This window comes from Phacochoerus africanus, chromosome 2 (genome assembly GCF_016906955.1).
Source record: "Phacochoerus africanus isolate WHEZ1 chromosome 2, ROS_Pafr_v1, whole genome shotgun sequence".
In the NCBI taxonomy this organism is placed as follows: Eukaryota; Metazoa; Chordata; class Mammalia; order Artiodactyla; family Suidae; genus Phacochoerus; species Phacochoerus africanus.
The window spans coordinates 277,127,841-277,146,945 of NC_062545.1; the positions used below are offsets into that span (position 1 = coordinate 277,127,841).

The 19,105-nt window shown below is 63.9% G+C and overlaps 1 protein-coding gene across 2 annotated transcripts in view; it reads right to left on the bottom strand.

Moving 5' to 3' along the window:
- Positions 1-423: 423 nt before the first annotated feature.
- The window catches only part of BRD3 (bromodomain containing 3), a 32,330-nt gene continuing 13,648 nt past the window's right edge, over positions 424-19,105 (bottom strand). For both annotated transcript variants that reach the window (XM_047768860.1, XM_047768859.1), the window contains exons 5-12: positions 18,195-18,409; positions 16,151-16,522; positions 14,037-14,165; positions 11,501-11,692; positions 9,883-10,118; positions 7,083-7,375; positions 5,695-5,823; positions 424-3,844 (exon numbers count right to left, since the gene is read on the bottom strand). In XM_047768860.1, coding sequence (XP_047624816.1) covers positions 3,729-3,844; positions 5,695-5,823; positions 7,083-7,375; positions 9,883-10,118; positions 11,501-11,692; positions 14,037-14,165; positions 16,151-16,522; positions 18,195-18,409 — 1,682 coding nt within the window. In that variant the 3' untranslated portion in view covers positions 424-3,728. The remainder of the gene's footprint in view (positions 3,845-5,694; positions 5,824-7,082; positions 7,376-9,882; positions 10,119-11,500; positions 11,693-14,036; positions 14,166-16,150; positions 16,523-18,194; positions 18,410-19,105) is intronic.

The following is a 19,105-nucleotide window of genomic DNA, read 5'->3' on the forward strand; positions in this document are numbered from 1 at the left end:
GAAAGCAAGCTGCTGAGGCTCATCTGGAAAGTTTGTACTGCACACTCACAGCCCCTCGGATTAACCTAAAACGAGCAGAGGCGCTGGCCACCGTCTGCACTGGTCAGGTGTGCAGGTGGCCGATGTGCCCCAGGCTGCTGGCAGCCAGCTAGCACTAAGCTGCCTAGCGTGCAGCAAGACCCCGTCTGCCCCGGGGAAGCCTGGGCTGGGGCCGGGGACTCCAAGGTGGACGCAGCTCAGTCCCTGTCCTCGGGGAGCTCAGCCTTGGGGCGGGGGGCAGGGGTCTGGTCCAGAGGGATGCGTGCCTGGGGAATCGAGGAGGGTGTGCTCAGGCCTGGGGCCGGGCAGAACCTTCACAGGTCAGCAATGGGGCGGGGGTGGGGGTCGGGTCTGAAAGCACAAGAAAAGGCACAGAGAGGCACCTCTTTTTTTTTTTTTCCTTTTATTATGAAAACAAAACAAATGCCCCAGGAGCAGGGTCCATGATTACCAGAAACATCAAAGAATACTTTCTACCATTTTTATTCTGTTGTGTTGAGGCCAGCATTGCAATAAACAAGCTAAAACTACTTACATTGGACTCATTTTCAGTAACTGACATTTACAGGAATATACTAGAAACGGCACTAAAAAGTTTAAGAAAAGTTACGGTAAACTCGCATGCACATCATACAGAAAAGTAACATTTTAAATATAAAAAAGGAAACCTTCTCAGAAGCGTTCTGCCAGAGTTAAGGAACAGCGCTACCCAGGATGGAACGAACCCTTTATTGTGGGTGGTGTGTTTCCCCCCCCTCCCCGACTGTCAAAAGATGTGGAAATTGCAAAAGAATAAGAACAAAAGCAAACAAAGGAACCGGATCTGAACAGTCTATGAGCAAGACGAGCGAGCCAGGGTCTCTGGGATTCGGTTGACAGCCGAGGCTGCTCCGTGGCCTCCAGGGATCAGCAGTGTTTCAAAGCCATCTCCATGTCCCGCACGAGGCCGACCTACCCACCCCTTGTGGGTTCCTTCCCCTAGAGAGGCTGCCTCCGGCTCTCGGCCCTAGAGCCACCCTGCCTGTCCGAGGAGGAGAGATGCGACAGCAAACACCCCCCCTCCTGCGGATTCAGGGGGCTGAGGAGCGCCTCCCCCCACCACACACACTTCGAAAGCAGCTTGGAAGTCTGGACAGAAACCCCGACAACACTGCAGCACCAACGAACCACGATTGCTCAGCCCGGAGCCAGCCCTCGGTGGCATCGAAGCCAGCGGGTCTGTCAGATGGAAGAAGCCAGAACCCGTGGATGAGGAAACGCCCACGGGGCTGAGCTCCGGGGCTCGAGCTCCCCACTGATCCCAGGGGAGCCCCCAGCACCTCAGGGCCCCTCGGCTGGAGTCTGTCCCCCAGCCGCCTGCACTGCCCAGGAGCCACCCTGCTTCGGGACCTGGCGCGCTCCTGCCGTGTGTAGCTCCGCTCAGAGGCTCTTGATTCCATTAAAGATCTGCTTAGAAAACACCTTTAAAAACAGGGCGACTTTAAAAAACGCCAAGTTTAAAATCCATGGACTTTAAAAAAAAAATCATATAAACAAAACTTAACGAAAAGTTGACCACACTGGCTCAAAACTCACCGAATGTCAGAATCACCAGCAGTAAGAAAAACGGTCACCCACTCCCCACGGCCTGGCCGAGTTCTCCACCCATCAAAGGTATCCTCGGCCAGAAGGGTGGGTGGCATCGAGTCGATGTTATGGTTTTTAGACAGAAGGGTGGTGGACTCTGAGTCGATTTTATGATTTTTAGACAGTGCCACCTCCTAGGATACCCACGGCTGCTGCTGGCAGGAAGAGCGCGCCACCCGGGCTCCACCCAACCCCGCCCCAGCGAGGTCCTCAGAGAGGGGCCTGGAGGATGCCCGGGGCCGGCCGCTTCTGTGCCAACGGGAAAGCAGGAGCCCGTGTGGCCTCCGGGGAGGGAACCCTCTGCTGGGGCCAGAGGGGCTTCCACCCAGAAGACGGGAGAAGGCCAGGGAGAGCCTGGCCAGGCCACTGCCGGCCGGCTGGAAGACCCTGCCAGGCAATGGGGGCCACACCCCTCCCCAGAGACCGGGGGTGGGGTGGGGTGGGGGGGTGCCCTACCCTGGGCCCTGGCATTCCTGGCCAAAACCACACCGCTCAGAGCTTAGGCGGGCAGCATGGTGCACCCCTGGCCCTCAAAGGCCATATGGCGGCCTCTGGAAAAAAACAAACCCCAAACATAACCTTCTGTTAAACTCTGTATATTATTATTATTATTATTTTTTTACAATAGAAAGTTAAAAATCAAGACTTAGATTTACTTACTATACATTTTTTTTTTCTCTCAGATTACAAAGTTTATATTATATAACTGGGGGTCCCTACATTGAATTATTTTTCAAACAGTCCTAAAGAGACCAGAAGCGAATACAAAAGAACGAAAGAAACAAACAAACAAAAAAAAAATTTTAAAAAATTAGAATGTGCTGCAGCTGGAAGTCGTCTACCCCGTAAGTCTCCCAAGGTCTCTCTCTCTCTCTCTCTCACTCACTCACACACACACACACACACACACAAGAGCAGAAACACAAACGCCAGCAACCCGGGACACGCGAGCGCGCAGACGGCCTGAGCACCGCACGGCAGGCAGGAGGCTGTAGCACCTGGAGGCGGGGGCCCCGCGGTTCAGCAGGATCTGGGCCCCCCTTCAAACCATTTAAAAGGCCTGCGTCTCTGCTACTTTTTTTAAAAAATGCGTTTCTTTTGCAGTTTTGTTTTTCTTTGCTTTTAAAAAAAAAAGGACCAATGATGATAATAAATAGTTGTCATATTTACACGACCTTGGGACGATGGCTCGGAGTGTGTGGCGGCCGCCGGCCGAGCGCACGAGCTGGGGACACACACCGGGCTGGCCTCTCGTAGAAAACTGCTGAGCCTGACAAAAAAAGAGTCTCCTTTTGTTTTTTTCTTGTTGTTGTTTTGTTTTTTCGGTTTTTTTGTTTTTTTAATCGTTTCTTCTGCTTTTCCTTTTTTTTAAAGTTGAGGTAAAAGGTTCAGTGTCTGGAAACCTGCACGCGGCACACGGAGCCCCTGCGCTGGCTCCTGCCAGCAGCGCCCCGACGTCACCGATCTGGAACACTCCGCGCGGCCCCCCTCCCTCCGGGCCCCCCCCCCCCACGCCCCCACCTCCGGGGCCGGCGCGTCTGTCCTCGGCCCCTGCAGAAGGAGGGGAAGCCCTGCGACACGAGGGTCAGCCAGGCCCCCGAAGACCAAGACAAATGCCCTCTGCCGAGCCGACGGCCGCCGCCAGCAGTACCGCTTCAGAGCCGGGCCCTCGGGAGACACGCCGGCTGGGGCGCCAGACCAGGGTGGGGGGTGGGAGGCGTGAGAAACGGGCGTTCGCCAGACCCTTCGGGGGACACCTTACGGGTTTCTCTACGGTCATCGGGTTACAGCACGAGCAGGCGTCCTCCTCTCCCCGGGGCTGAGGTCGGCTGCGAGGCAAGGGCCTAACGCAGACTCGAGCGTCTCACAAAGCCTAACGGACACCCCGATGGCGACCCCGGCCCTGGGAAAGCAACACCTGCAAGGGAGCGGGACGCCGGGCCACAGAGAGAACCTGCGCACCGTGGGGCGAAGTGGTCTATTAACCACAGGGGCGCTGCGGGGGCTCGGCGGGTGGGGGGCGGCGGCCGCGGCTGGTGGTCCGTCCGGCGAGGGTCCAGGGTTTACTCCGAGTCGCTGCTGTCCGAGCTAGAGCCGCTGGAACTGCTGCTCCCGGACTCGGAGGAGCTGCTGCTGCTGAGGCGGGACGGGCCTCCCGAGGGCGCCAAGCCTGATTTCTCTGTGGGAGACGAGGCAGGTGAGAGGCGCTCGGCCCCGCTCGCCTCCCCCCGACACCCTGCGCCGCCTGCACCCACGCCGGTCTTCCCGGGACCCGCTGGCTTCACAAGTGCCGCCACCACCCGGCCCCTGATCTGGTCCCTTTGTCCTTGTCTTTTTAGGGCCGCACCTGCAGCCTGTGGAAGTTTCCAGGCTTGGGGTCGCATCCGAGCTGCAGGTCTATACCACAGCCACCCCAGATCCAAGCCACAGCTGCGGCCTACACCACAGCTCACAGCAGCGTGGGATGCTGAACCCACTGAGCGAGGCCAGGGACCGAACCTGCAACCTCACGGGTACTGTGCCAGGTTCTTAACCCACTGAGCCACAAGGGGTCATTGACAGATGTTACCAACTCTGGTGAAATGGGTCAGTGCACTAATGAGACTGGGAGGCTGTGAGAAATACGCTGGTCTTTGCGCTGGTTCCTGGCACAGAGCTCCTGGAGCCCTGGGGGTCTCCTGGGGGTAACAGCGTCTTCTGTTAGGAAAGGACGCCCTTGAGGTCGCATTTATGACCTGGGGTTCATGCGAACGGGCGACTCAGGGCGGGGCCCCAGCGAGCCACACACAGGACAGGGCTGGTCACCAGGAGGACCAGTGGCCAGCCCCCCATCTCCGCAGAGAGGAGGGCACTGGAGGCTGAGCTCTAGGAAAGCCCCTGAAAGGGGGGCTTCCAGGAGGAAGCGCGGGCAGGGTCGGAGGCCGCACACGCTGCTCTGGGCCCAGTCCAGCCATCTGGCTCTTCCTGCCGCCCTAACAAACATAAAACCGTAACGGGTTTAACGGATGAGTCCCGAGTTCTGGGAGCCATTCTAGCCCGTTCTCACACCCCGCGAGAGGGTCACGGGCAGTCTGGATTTACAGCCCGCCCGTCACGGGTGCGGAGGCCTGGGACGTGCAGCTGCGGCTGAGGTGGGGTCTGCACTGACTCCGAGCAGGTGACATCTGAACTGAACTCAACTGCTGGACGCCGGCTCGTGCTGGAGACCCGGTGTGAGGAAACCCACGCATCTGGTGTCAGAAGTGTGAGCAGAAACAACTCTAAGGTCCACACATCCAAGTAAACTCAGAGACGGGGGAAAAACGGACGCAGAGTCTACCGAGAGAAACCGACAGGCGGGGAGCGGGCTGGGCCGAAAGAAAGACGGCCCGAGAGTCCGAGGCAGCCACCTCCGCCGCCCTCCCCAGGGCTGATCTCGGGATCCCGTGGCAGGGCGAGCAGGGCCGGGCAAGGCGGTGGCCCCCGGCTGCCCCACAGTGAGATGGGACCCAGGCTCTGACCGCCACCTGGGCCCAATGTCCCTGCAGCCTGGAAGACAGGGACCTGCCCTCCTTACAGGCTCCAGCCCAAGGAGGCAAGGGATCAAAGCCGGGGCGCGCCTGGAACAAGAGCCACCGTCCACACAGCACAGGGCCTGGGGCTGGAAGTCAGAGCCTCCCTCCACCTGGGATACTGCTGAACTGGCTGGGAATGAGTGTTACCGTCTGGGGGCAGCCAGAAAGCTCCCTGCCCGAGGACCCCAGGCCCTGCCAAGCCGCAAGCTCCAGCCCCCCAAGAGCAGAGCTGGCCGGCCCTTTCCAGGGAGCTCTGGCGGGGGCAGGCTTTCACTGCGCCTCCTGTCTGCCCAGCCTCCTGAGGACCGGGGCCTTGTCCCAGTCTGCAGACAGGAAACCAGGCTTCAGGAGGCCGAGAGCCTCCTCTAGAGATACACGGCTGGCTAAGTGGTGGCGCCACAATGCAAACCCAGGCCGGCTGCCCGCTCCCCACCCGCCACCCGCCCTCTGGATGGAGCAGGCCCACGGAGGCTACCTCTCTTGGCAGGCTTCTTGCTGTTGCTCAGCTGCCCGCTGACGTCCTGCAGCCGCCTCTCGAGCTCCTTCTTCTTTTCCTGAGCCAGCTCCTCCTTGGATTTGGCCGCCTGCTTCTTCCCGCTTGTTGCTGTGGAAGAGCAAGGGGCTGAGGCCTTGGGCAGGGGAGGGCCGGTGGCTCCGGGGCAGCCTCTGGGAGGTACGGCCCCCAGCGCAGATGCCATGCGCCCCAGGGAGCCACATGGCACCCCTGCCCCTGTGAAAGAAGCCCCTACCAGACACAGAGGTTTTTTTTTTGCTTTTTAGGGCCCCACCCGCAGCATGTGGAGGTTGCCAGACGAGGGGTCGAATCGGAGCTGTAGCCGCCGGCCTCCACCACAGCCCCAGCAATGCCAGATCCGAGCCACGTCTGCCACCTACACCACAGCTCACAGCACTGCCAGATCCTTAACCCACTGAGTGAGGCCAGGGATGGAGCCCGCGTCCTCATGGATGCTAGTCGGGTTCGTCAACCACTGAGCCACAATGGGAGCTCCCACTGCAGCTCTCCCTCAGCCTCAGCAAGGCCTAGACTCTGCCCGAGCCCTGGCCACCACCTGGCACCCCTGCACTGGCACCTGAGTCCACGGGCAACTTACCGAGGGTCAGATGTGCGAGAGGGTCACGTGCTGCTCCATCCAGAAGGCGGCTACCCACTGCCCCCGCCAGAGCGATCGAGGCCCAGGCACCCGCAGGGACCCCACACAGGTTCAGGTCACCGGCGGGGGGGCCCTCAGAGCTGGGTGCTGCCCTGGTCTCCTGCCGCCCGCCCTCCTCTCCCTCCCCAGGACCCGCGACCCAGGCAGTGACTTGTTCCATCCAGTGAAGTCATCGGCTTCCAGGGGAACCTGAGCCAGTACAACTGTCCCTCCCGGGAGCCCCCTGGACCCTCCGGACCCGCCACCCCGGGCAGGGAGCTGGTCCGCCCAGCAGCCAACTATCAACCCAGGCCCCAAACAGTCTTCAGAGAGGCCTGGGGTGAGCGCCTTAGCCAGCATCTGAACGGACGGGGCTGGGGGCCAAGCCAGGGGTCGGACCTGCTCTGATGGAGGCAGAGGAACACAAGCGCTGCCACCTGCCCGGGAGCAGGAGTGAGGGCGCTGACTGGGTCGGGGCTGCGGCCAGTCTCAGCCAAGCCCCCCGCCCCAGCTAAGCAGACAGAGGTGTCCTTGCAGCCCCCCCCTCCAACCCCCTGCCTGCCCCCGGGGCCTGAGGCAGGAAGAGGGGCGAGGAGCTGGGTCATTGGCACCCCCAGGCCTGGGGCTGCCTGGCTTTGCCCTCTGGGCCCGAAGGCGTGACAGGAGGGGGCGGCGGGGAGGGCAGGGCCGAGCCCGCGGCCCGACGACTTACAGAGCGGCTTCCTTTGCTTTTTCTGTAAACAAGCCTTGACGTATCTCTCTAGTTCCCGCAAAGTGGTGGGTTTCAGAGTCTCAAAGTCAATCTCGATCTCGTCGGGGTTGGAGTCCCTGAGCGAGGGCTCCCGCGACTGGATAATGTGCACCACCCGGCCCAGCTTCTCCCCCGGCAGCCGGTTGATGTCCAGGCTCAGCTGGCGCTTCTCGTCGTAGCTCATGGGCAGCCCCTCCTCCTCCTCCTCCGAGTCGTAGGAGGCCGACGCCTGCTTGCTGCCCTTCTTCGGCTGTCTGAGGCGGAAGGCGAGGGGCGTCAGGGTGTGGAGCCCGGCCCCGGCCCTCCCCCGACCCCGCCAGCGCCCAGCCCTCTTCGGCCCCAGGACCAGGATCTCCTGAGGAGCCGCCCCAAGCGGTGCCCCAGACAGAGAAGCCGGGCCGGGCCGGGGGCGGAAGACCCTGCTGCAGAGGTCAGAGCAGAGGCTTCCGGGTCCGGGAGGGCTCGGCCGGGAGACCACCACGGCGATCGGGACCCCTCGGCGGCCCGCAAGCATCTCAAGCTCAACGGGCCAGGCTCACCTCCACGGTCAAATAACCCAGGAGGAGGCAGGACAGGGGACAGAGAGAAAACACTGGAGTGGGAATGGCAGTCCCACTGTGCCCAGCGTTAGTTACGTGAAGTACAAATGGTCCGAACACGCCGATTAAAAGAAAGGGACGGTCAGAGTGGCTAAGAGCCGAGACTCAGATGGCACGCTGTCTACACAAACCCTGCTCGGGATACAGTGAGAGGTCAAAGGCAAAGGGGTGGGGGGGCGGCACCATGCCACGTAAACGCCAACCAAGAGAAAGCTGTCACAGCAGCAACTGCAACCACGTCAGACACACAAACTCCAGAGACATAAACATCGGGAAGAGAGGGACACTGTGTCGCACTGAGGGTCAACCGGTCAGGAAGACGTCACAGCTCCACACGCGTGTGCATCTAAAACCAAGCTTCGGGAGTTCCCGTCGTGGCTCAGCAGGAGCAACCCCGACTCGCAGCCATGAGGTTGCGGGTTCCATCCCTGGCCTCGCTCAGGGGGTTGAGGATCCGGCATTGCTGGGGGCTGCGGTGCAGGTGGCAGACGCGGCTCGGATCCCGCGTTGCTGTGGCTGGGGCGCAGGCCGGCGGCTACAGCGCTGATTCGACCCCTAGCCTGGGACCCTCCATGTGCCGCGGGAGCGGCCCTAGAAAAGGCAAAGAGACAAACGAAGAAAAACTAAGCTTCTATTTTAACGAGCTGGAAAAAGCAAAGCAAATTAAGTCCAAATCAAGTAAGAGAAAACAGTAAACATGAGACCAGAAATGAAAACCAAACACGACAAAAACAGAGGAAAACCAACGAAATCAAATCCTGGTTCTTTGAACAATGAACAAAACGGAACATCTCTCTCCAGATTCCCCAGGCAACAGCCATAAATGCCTAACACCAGGATTTAAAGAAAGGCCACCTCACTACAGCCCCTGGGAGGCTTTAAAGGGTGCAAGGGAACGTCACAAACACACCTCTGATGCCACGAAGGGCACAAACTCCCCAAACTGACTCAAGAATAAACCAACAACCTGCCTTCCTGCGTCTAGTAAAAGGCTGAATACGTGGTTCCAAAGATTCCAACAGTGAAGACTCTGGGCCCCGGCGGTTTCATTGGTGAATTCCACCACGCATCCGAATCAGTTCCACACGTCTCCCCTAAAAAGGAGACGGGGACACTTCCGACTCCTTTGTGAGGCCAGCACTGTACTCACACCAAAGCCAGAGACCAAGACAGAACAGGAAACTTGATTCTGGCTCCCCCACAAACGGGACGATGTGGGGGGGAGGGGAAAGCCCTTGACGGAGCCCAAACCCCTGGCTCCGCACACCCTCCTGCTTCCAGGCTCCAGGGCCTGTGCGTTCTGCCGCAGCAACGGTTCTCAAAGCAGCACGCCTCCAGCCCTGGGCCACCCCGGCCTCTCCTGCGTGCACAACACGGCAACCTCAAGGGGCACCCTTGCCCCTCAGCCCTTCTCCACACCGGCCAGGATCTGACCGCTTTCAGCTGAGACACTTCAGGACGCCCCTTGGTCTGCATGGAGCCGGCCAACCCGGTCCCAGCCTGGTTCCCAGTGGTGCCGATTTCATCGTAACCCCCAGGAGGATTCTACACGTCCTGCTGGCCTCCACGGCTCTGCACCTGCTGTGCCTCATGCTTGGAACCCCATCCCGAGCCTCTGTGCAGCTGTCACCCTCTCCTCTGGGAAGCCCTCCCAGCCTGCCCCAGCCCCGAGTGCCCCCCCACACTGTCCTCATCTCCCGGCCACTCGTCTGCAGCAGGAATGCCTCGGGGCAGCGCCTGGCCATGGTGGCAGCTCAGCAGAGGCCGGAGCGGGGGGCACCAGGGAGTGGACTGTGTGCCAAGACGCAACTCCACCCCCCGACCCTCCACCTAAGAGACGAGCTTGGAACAGCGTGCCGGGGGCTCAAGACACTTGGCACAAAGACCTCCCCCACCGAAGAAAACTCCAGAGCCCGGACCAGGAAAAGCTCCCAAAGCCACGAGCGGCTGAGGCCTCCGCCAGGGAGTGTGACGGCTCGGATGCTGGTGGCTGAGGCCACCCCGGGGGAGCTGGGAGGCGCCCTCCAGAGCCCCCACCCTTCCCACCCCACCCCGCCCCATCTCCCCGTAACAACGCTGAAGCGCCGTCCTCCCGCCACACGTGCCCAGGACACGCCGCGCCAGGGCCGCGGACCCGGGCCCGGACCGGCGCCGGAGCCCACCTGCCGGCCGCAGTCGTGCTGTTGGCCTTCTTGGCGGGCGCCTTCTTCTGCTGGGCCTGCTTGGCGGGCGGGGCCGCCTTGGCCTTCTTCTCCTCCTCGGACTTGGCCTTGTGCCGCTCCTTGTCCTTGTCCTTGTCCTTGTCCTTCTTCTTCTTCTCCTTCTTCTCCTTCTTCCTCTTTGGCTTGTTCACTGGGGCCTGAGACAGGGCGGCCAGCTGCTCGTGCACGGCCTTCAGCTGGAAGAGACGGGCAGCTGAGCGGGGCTCCCCGGGGCGGGCCCAGGGGGGCTGCGGCACCGGAGCTGCCTCCGCCGCACGGGGAGGGGAGCCAGGGAGCTCCTGAGGGCGGCCGAGCCCGTCTGGCCCTCACCACCCTGGCGACGGTGGGCGAGCCCACTGGCCCTCCTCCGCCTCCCCAGCCCACGCGCCCACGCGCAGGTGGGGCGCCCGGCTCCCATGTGGTTGAGGGACAACGATCGGCCTGGCACAGGCGGCAGCACTATAAGGACTCAGGAGGTAGCGGCTCCTGTTTTGTCCTTTGCGGGTTTTTTTTAGGGCCACATCCACGGCATATGGAAGTTCCCAGGCTAGGGGTCTATTTGGAGCTGCAGCTGCCGGCCTCCACCACGGCTCACGGCAATGCTGGATCCCTAACCCACCGAGCGAGGCCAGGGATCAAACCCGCATCCTCACGGATACCAGTCAGGTTTGTTTTCGCTGAGCCATGATGGGAACTCCCAGCAGCTCCTGTTTTTCTTACTAGTTTCTATTTTCCAGAGAAGGCAGATTCCCTGCGGAGAGGTTCGCAGGCCTGCACAAAGCAGGTTTTTCGCAGCCGCTCGTGGGCACCCGGTCTACAGGGTCCAAACAGCCCAGGGCCGGCAGCTGGCGCTTATCCAGTCCGACCCGGAGCTGGCGACATCCTCGACACGCTTCTCACTACCTGCCCACCCACCCCGCCAGAGCCCGGGGCCACCAGGAGCCACCCTGTCCAGGTGAGGAGGCGGTGCCTCCAGCCTCCAGCAGGTGGACGGTCCTACACAGCACCCGCTCGCACACACTGGGCCGCGTCATGGGGCGTGGGAGGGGCCTGGGCCCTGCAGGTGCAGCTCAGGGCTGCCTTCCCCGCACTGCCACCCTGCTGGGGACGCCCAGCCCCACTGGGGTGACCACTGTTATTCTGCTGTCTCTTCCCCGCCGGAGGCCCCAGAAACAGCACCGCCTGGTCCCATGTCACAAATGTGGAGAGTGAGGAGGTGGGGAGGACCCACTGTCAGGGGGTCAGGGGCTGAGGCAGGACCACCTTGTTCCCGTGGGAGCCGGGGAGCCTGCACCTGGCCCAGTGTGACGGGCTCGGGGGCTGCAAGGCAGGCTGCAGCTTCTGCAGGTGCCCAGAGCTTTCTGGAGCAGGGTCGTCCCGACACAGCGAGCATCGCATGGCCTCAGGCCTGCAGGCACTGCCGAGAGGCCCTAGGAGCTGGCACCTTTCCTGGGTCCCCTCCCAGGGACATCAAGGGGGGAGTGACCAGGAAACACCTCGGGTAACGGCCAGTGAGACTGGGCCATGGTCCTGCCTCCGCCCCGTCTCAGTGCCTGCAGGCCCCAGCCCGGCAGCTCACCTGCTCCTGCAGTTCCGCCAGCCTCGTGGCCCGTTCCTCCTCCGAGTCCGAGCTGCCAGAGTCTGAGGAGCTCTCCTCGCTGCTGCGGCTGCTCTCTGTGCCCTTGCTGACCACAGGCGCGGCCGGGGCAGGCAACGCGGGCGCCTCCACCGGCTCATCCGGCATCTTGGCAAACCGCATCTCGAACACGTCCTGCAGGAGAGCAGGGCTGCCTGGGTCCCGGATGCCCGCGGGGGGTGGGGCAGACGCTGGGTCCCAGATGCCTGGGGGGGAGCCCCTGAGGAGTCAGGAGCCTGGGCCCAGCCTGCTCTCCGACCCTCTGCTCCCTCGCCAGGCAGGGGACACCGAGAACCTGGCGCCCAAGCTCCTCTGTTAGACAGGCAGGCCTCCTGCAGGCAGGGCCTTCCGCATCCAGGTGCAAGGCTGCCACCTACTGCCAGGCGGGGAGGGCACCTCCCTCGAGCTCTGACCCTTGCAAGGGGTCCCCGGGCCACGGGGTCTGGAGCCGTTCACACCTTCCCACGTCACGTAACTGCAGCATCACATCTCAGGCTGAGCAGCGTCCAAAAGGTGGCTCAAAAGTCTCCTCCTATCACAACTCTCGGCTCCTACACAGCAGAGACCCCTTCTCCCCGGTGGCCCAGGTTCATCTCAGACAGGGCTGAGCGGCCAACAGAGGGAGACTCTGCGTGGCCTAGCTCACGCACTGGCGTCCACACGCCCCTGGCTGAGACACCCAAGGCCCGGCCCTGCTAATCGGGCATCCAGCTCCTGGAAGAGCCTGCTAATCGGGCATCCCGGTCCCAGAACCTCCCCCTGGGGTAGAGACATCTCAGGGGCACACAGGCCACGGCCTGGCCTTCTCTGGGCAGCGCCCCGGGGCCGTGGACCTCGGGCCCCCAACTCAACTTACACAGCCAACAGTCTACTAAAGAGCCGTCAAGGGGTTCCGTCATGGCTCAGTGGCTAATGCATCCGACCAGGAATCATGAGGTTGCGGGCTCGATCCCTGGCCTCGCTCAGTGGGTTAAGGATCCGGCGCTGCCGTGAGCTGTGGTGTAGGTTGCAGATGTGGCTCGGATCTCACGTTGCTGTGGCTCTGGTGTAGGCCGGCGTCTGAAGCTCCAATTCGACCCCTAGCCTGGGAACCTCCAGATGCCACGGGAGTGGCCCAAGAAATGACAGAAAGACAAATAAATGAATAAATAAAGAGCCATCAGGACGTAAGAGCCCCCCTCTGCGGCCACACTGCGGAGACCAGCTTTCGTGGGAACAGAATGAGCGCCACTGGCTTCGGTGTCCCGCCTGCTCGCCTGTTTGCTGCCAGCACTTAGGAGGTAAGTGCGAGGTTCAGGGACGTATGGGGCTCGCGAAACATCTTCCCTTCAGAGCGCAGCAGGCGTGGGCTTCGGGGCTTCCTCTGGGGGTTCTGGGGCCCCCAGGACCTCTCTGTCACATTCCCAGCGGCAGCCAGCACGCAGGGCCAGGGCCCACATCAGGAGGATGGTCAGAAAGGCCAGCAGGACCCAGGGGCATGGAAGGAGTCTCTTCCCGAGTCCCCGACCGGGGCCCAGGGGATCAACGTGTCCCCGAGCTATCGCAGGGGTTTTTTTCCTCTCGTCTTTTTTGTCTTTTCTAGGGCCACACCCGCGGCACACGGAGGTTCCCAGACTAGGGGCCAGATCTGAGCTGCATCTGCCACCTACGCCGCAGCTCATGGCAATGCCAGATCCTTAGCCCACTGAGCGAGGCCAGGGATCGAACCCGCAACCTCATGGTTCCTAGTCGGATTTGTTAACCACTGAGCCATGACGGGAACTCCATTGCACGGGTTTTTAAAAGGGTTCTGAGCAAAGGACTGGGACTGTTTTTCAGAATGTTCTGGGCCCCGTGAGAGGAAAAACTACTGTGGGAGGAAATATACCCATGATTCCACTCTCTTCCCCACAGCACACAAGCAAGAGTCTCACTGATGACATCGCGCTGAACACGGTGCTGCCACAGAAGCGACATGCCACGTCAGGGCAGAGCTTGGGGCAGACGCACCGAGTCGGGTCTCAACCCGAACAGAAATCCGTGGCAGCCCCCAGACTCTGACTGACCATCGCAGACGCGGGCACACACACGGCCTGGGTGTGAGATCCGTGTGCACGGGTGCAAAGGCCCGCCACCGAGGGCCAGACCGCCCTGCCCCGCAGGCCCCCCCGTTTCTCCCATGCGCTGTCTGCCTCGTTGTCGGGAAAGCAACAGGCTGCAGAAACGGCCGTCCCCCGCCACGACCTCCACGGCCTCCTGCAGCTCCGGGCGGCGGACACGAGCCTGCCTGCCACCGCGGCCCTGGCACGCGCACTCGGGGCCCGGCTGCCACCCCCCAGCAGAAGCGTGTTCGGGGATGAGAACTCCGACCCCCTGCCCCGTCCCCCGTCCCCAGCTGGATGCTCTCCGAGACGCCCGTGTCTTTCCTGAGCACCTGCCCCGAGCTGCTGTGCCCACCTGCGCCCAGGAGGCCCCTCCCGTGCCGGGCGCCCGGCGTTACCTGCAGCTTCCTGGCCATGGCCACCACCTCGTGGTCTGGGGGGTTGTATTTGTAGCAGTTGGAGAACATGAGCCGGATGTCGGCCGCGAAGCCCTGGGCGTCTGGGTACTCGCGGCTGTCCATCTTCTTCTGCAACACACGAGCCGCGGGTGTGAGGGCACCGCCGTGGCTCTCGGCCGGACCCGCTCACAGGGCCGCTGCCAGCCCGAGGCCTCGTCCCAGAGCCCAGGGAGAGGGTGGAAGGAGACGCAAGGGCTTGGAGGGGAGGGTGTGGCACCCCAGAGAGAGGCGGACGCCCTGGGTGAAGGGAAGAGGCTCTCGCAGCCGCCCCCGAACCCCGTCCGCACTCAGCCCCCAGCTCTCCATCTGGGGTAACTGGTCACACATGGACGTCCCTGTGGGCAGGAGCTCTGGCGGGGGGGATGAGCAGTTTCCGGTGAAAACTAAATTTCTCTCCTAACCAATTTCGGGGCGTCCTACGCTCTTAGAACGAGACATTTAACTTTCTCCCCAAGCACCCAGATGCTCTCAGCCAGCCTGCCTTCACCCAAGTGCCAGGTCGTCCCACTGCCTCACCGGGAAAATCAGGCAACAGGTGCTGCACGTGGGGACAGAAGCGCTGCCAGCGAGGGATGCCATGAGGTGGCGGCTAAGAATGAACTGACAATCGGGGCCAACAGAGGGGCAGCTGCTCTGGAGGGAGTGAGGTCCCCACGCCTGGACAGGCTCACACAGAGCCCATGGGTCAGGGACCTCCCGTTGCGGGTAAGAGTGGACTATTTACCCGGCGGCCCTGCCCCTCAGCCGCAGGACACCGTGTGCCGGAGCCCGACCTCCTGTGTCACCCACACCTGGATTAACACAACCCTGGACCCCAGAGAGAGGTGGGCAGTGGACAGGCTCCAAGACCTGTAGACTCTCAGCCCAGGACACACCCCCCCACTCCCATCCTCTGCCCCCTGGGGAGCTTCCAGCAGTACTGGGGCTGCCTGGCTCTGGCCCTCTGCACACCCTCCCCAGGCTGGGGAGGCTCAGCCAGACCCTTTCAACTTCTGCAAGATTCTCAGGCTCCAGCCCTCATCTGACCTCCTGCCACCTTCCTGGTGCATCTGGGAGCCCGAGGACCACCTGCATCAAAACCTGCTTGCAAAGCCCCCGCCTGAGCCAGGAGATAACCTGGAAAGGGGTGACCAAACCCCGAGCCGCATCCTCTCTGGAACAGAGGAGAAATATTTCCTCTCCACCTGCCTCTGCTCTGCTTGGGCTTTTAGGACCCTCTGCTTGCCCTTTAGCTGCACAGATCCCAAAAAGTCCTAGAAAAGTCGCCGACACCCCCGGCCTCCCAGAAGGCGCGGGGCCGCTGCAGCACTGAGCCTGTCCGAGGAAGCTGGCAGCCCGCCCTCGCCCTCAGGAAAAGGATGCGAGAGCGCGAGGAGGCCCTCGCAGGCCCGGCCCCGCCAGGCCTGCGCCACCCAGCCGGTTCTGCAGGAACCCCTCTCCTGGAGGCCGGGTCTGAACGGGCCCGGGCAGGACGAGGGCTTCCACGGGAAGGAGCACAGTGACCGAGACCAGCGGCTCAGGGCCCAGACCCAAACCGCCTCCCACGTGGGGCCCCTTTCCAGGGCCACACACGGCCGGCTGCCGGGGCGTCCTCAGGCGTCAGAGGCCGATGCAGGCTGAGCGCGGGCAGCGGAGCCGGGGCGGCAGGAACCCTCCCGCAGGGGCTCGGGAAGAGCCCTCGGGGGCCCGGCCTGGGTCTGCCACGGGGATGCAACTGGCCTGACCTCAGGCAACACCTATATAAGCGCAGCGCGGAGCCCCCAGGACAGCCCCTGGGCGGGCCACCTCCCCCCACGGGGGCCCCCCTTCTGTCCGGGGAGGGGCGGGCCACAGGTCTTGCCTGACCTCACAAAACCCGCAGGGGTGCCGGGACGGGCTCAAAGCCCTAAAACCGGTTCAGGAGGGAGAGAGGACAAGGACGCCGCGGGTTCAGGGGCCGTGGGGCAGGGCACACGCTGCGCCTGACCCTGCCAGACCCGCCCGGGCTGGGGCCCCGGAGCGGCCCCGGACGCCGGGGGCGGAGGAAGCGGGCCGGCCGGGCCGCCGCCCCGTACCTTGACGGTGCTCAGGTCCATGGGGTGCTTGATGATATCGTGGTAGTCGTGCAGCTCCAGGGCCTCGGCGTCCACCGGCTTGTAGAAGGGCCAGGCGTAGGCCGCGTGCTTCTTGGACAGCATCTCCCTGAGGATGCTGTCGCAGTGCCGCAGGTGCTCCGAGAGCCGGCCCTTCTTGCCCGCGTGCTGGGGCACCTCGCCGTCCTCCAGGTCCTTCTTGGGCGGCTTGATGGGACGGCCCCCGCTCTCCCGCCGCGCCACCACCTTGGCCTGCTTGGGGTCCGACAGCGGCGGGGGCGACTCGCTGCGGCTGGCGGTGATGGCGGACGTCGTGGGCGTGGTGGTGTCTGCTTTCCGCTTCACGCCCTTCTTCTGCGACAGCGAAACAAGCGTGAGCCCGGGGCCCCGCGCCCGCCGTGTGGACCAGAACCGCCGCGGCGGCGCTCCTGGAGCGCCGACCGCCTGCCAGGCACCGAGCGAAGCAAGGACATGCACGGCCTCGGCCATCCTCCCGCCTGCCCCGCGGGACACCGAGGCTCAGAGGGGCCACGTCGCCGGCCCGAGGTCACACAGCTGGCGGGGGTGAGGCTGGACTCTGAACCTACCCCCGGCCCCCCGGCCCCGCGGTCACGGTGGGTATTCGTCACCCCGAGCAGCGTGAGGCACAGCACGTGGCCCACCTGCACCCGGCCAGTGCCCAGGCTGGGCCGCGGCTCAGGGACAAGCACGCCCAGGGGGGCACCGTGACCGGGCCTGTCACCCAGTGCGTGTAAAGACAGGGCACGTCCCAGACACGGGCCTCAAAGCTGGCGGTCCGAGGACAGTCGCAGCTGCGGGACGAGGCGTCGGGAAGAGCATGCGGGCGGCGGCGTGGGGGCGGCGGCCCGGCCGGGAGACACGAGCAGCACCACAAGGTCTGGGGCCCAGGGCCCCGGGGCTAAGTGCCCGGGCAGCTCCCGACGTGACCCCGAGACACGGGAGTCAGCGCTGCCACCCGCACGGGGGACCGAGGGAGTCCCTGTGGGCGTGTCCAGGTGTGTCTCGAGGGTGCGCGTGCGGGCTGGTCCACAGCCACGGCTCGGGGACCCCGAGACCGGCTCGGGGGCTCCCCTCCCCTCGGCTCCGGCGGGAGCCCCTGGGAGCCACAAGCGCCTGGGCCGTGGGCCTCCCGGGAGGGTCTGCTGTCTAGAGCGCCCCCACGGCCGCGACCCCAGCCAAGCCGCCGCCCCCAGGCTGGCAGCACGAGCCAGCTCCCCACACACACTCACGGGCGCCCACGGGAGGCCAAGCACGTGCCGCGGGGCCCGGGGGCTGGTCTGGCCATGGCAGACGGGACATGCTCCAAGGCAGCCGGGTGCTGGGGAGGCGGCCTGGCCGGGCGCCGCCAGCCGTGGACAGGCAGTGAAGGCCACGGGGGAGGGGAAGCGACGGAGGTGGCGTTTTACCTTGGGGGAGCCATTTAACCCCTCTGAGCGCCTGCTTCCTCATCTGTAAGATGGGGGGGCTACTGTCTGCCCCAGAGGGTCGCTGTGAGGGTCAAATCGGAGAAGATGACGCACGTCAGTGGCCGCCCGGGGCCCGCTCGGAGCAGGAGACCTCGCAGGGCGCCCCCACTCGGAGCTGGGCCCGGCCGGGGCGGCCCCCGCCACAGGAGGCTGCGGCGAGCCGGGAGGGCACGGGCGCCCACTCGGGTGGGCGCAGCGAGCAGGTGGAGGCTGCCCCCGCCCTCCCCAGGCCATCCGCCAGAAACCCACGCGTGAGTGCGGGCAGAGGGGGGCCGGGATCCCACCCCGCACCCCCCCCCGCCCGCCCTGCGTGCTGCCAAGGCCAGAGACGCGGGGATCAAGTGCAGCCGCCCTCACCAGCTGTGTGACCTGCGGCTCCGAGCCTCGGGCTCCTCCTGTGTCGGGAACCACGGCCCACCTCACGGGCACGGGGGAACCACTCCAGGGTCACGGGGGCCAGTGCCCAGGGGAGAGCAGTCGAGTCCCTCCTGCACGCCCCCCACCCCCATCCAGGACACCCCGCCACCCCGCCAGCTCACCTTGACGACGGGCGGCGTGGGGGGGACCACGGGGATGACGGGTGTCGCGGGAGGAGGCGGGGCGGCAGTCGGGGGGACAGGCACAGACGTGACGTTTGCGGTGATGGTTGGCACGGGGGTGGCGGCAATGACGGGCGTCTGGGAGACGGTGGGGGGGACGCTCTGGAAGGGGGTTGCTGGGGAGACAGAGGACACAGCCGCCACCTGCTGCGTACCTTGGAGACAAAAGGCAGGGGGATGAACCGGCTTGGCTCCACCAGCGATACTTCCAGAAGCTTCCGGGACCAGTTCTCCAACCAGGCACACCAGGGGCCAACAGAGCCCCTCCTCCCAGCACCCTCATCTTGGCCACCTCCGTGGCCTGAATGAGCCAGGACGGGGTGCGCAGCCCGGCAGGTGAGGACCGGGGGGTGTTCGCCCAGATCCCACAGGTGAGCAGCCGAGTAACCAGGACGGGCTACGCAACCAGTCACAGCCGCGTCTTCGAAGCGTGACACGGGCCTCTCTCCGAGGTCGGGCCACCCGTCAGCTCCGCCCAGGGAGGCACCTCCATTCCAGGTCCCCGCCCACCACGCGCCCCAATGGGTCAGGGAGAGCACGCCCTGTACTGGGAAGGCAAGGTCCAGGCTGGGGGACAGGGGGACAGTCTGGCTTCTGGAAGAAGAGGCCTCAGAGCCAGGGCCGGGAGGAGCAGGGTGGGGAACAGGGCAAGAGCTCGGTGCCCTCCCCAGAGCTGTTGCAGGGCAGGTGGCAGCCAGGGCACCAGGACCACCTGTGGGCCACACGCAGCCGAGAGCCCACCTCGAAGACGAGGAAAACGGAGCCCAGAGGGGCTGAGGGACCCTCCAAAGAGAGACTGTCCCCGGCCCACCTGCCGGGGGCCCTGGCACGGAACAGCCCCACGCATCCAG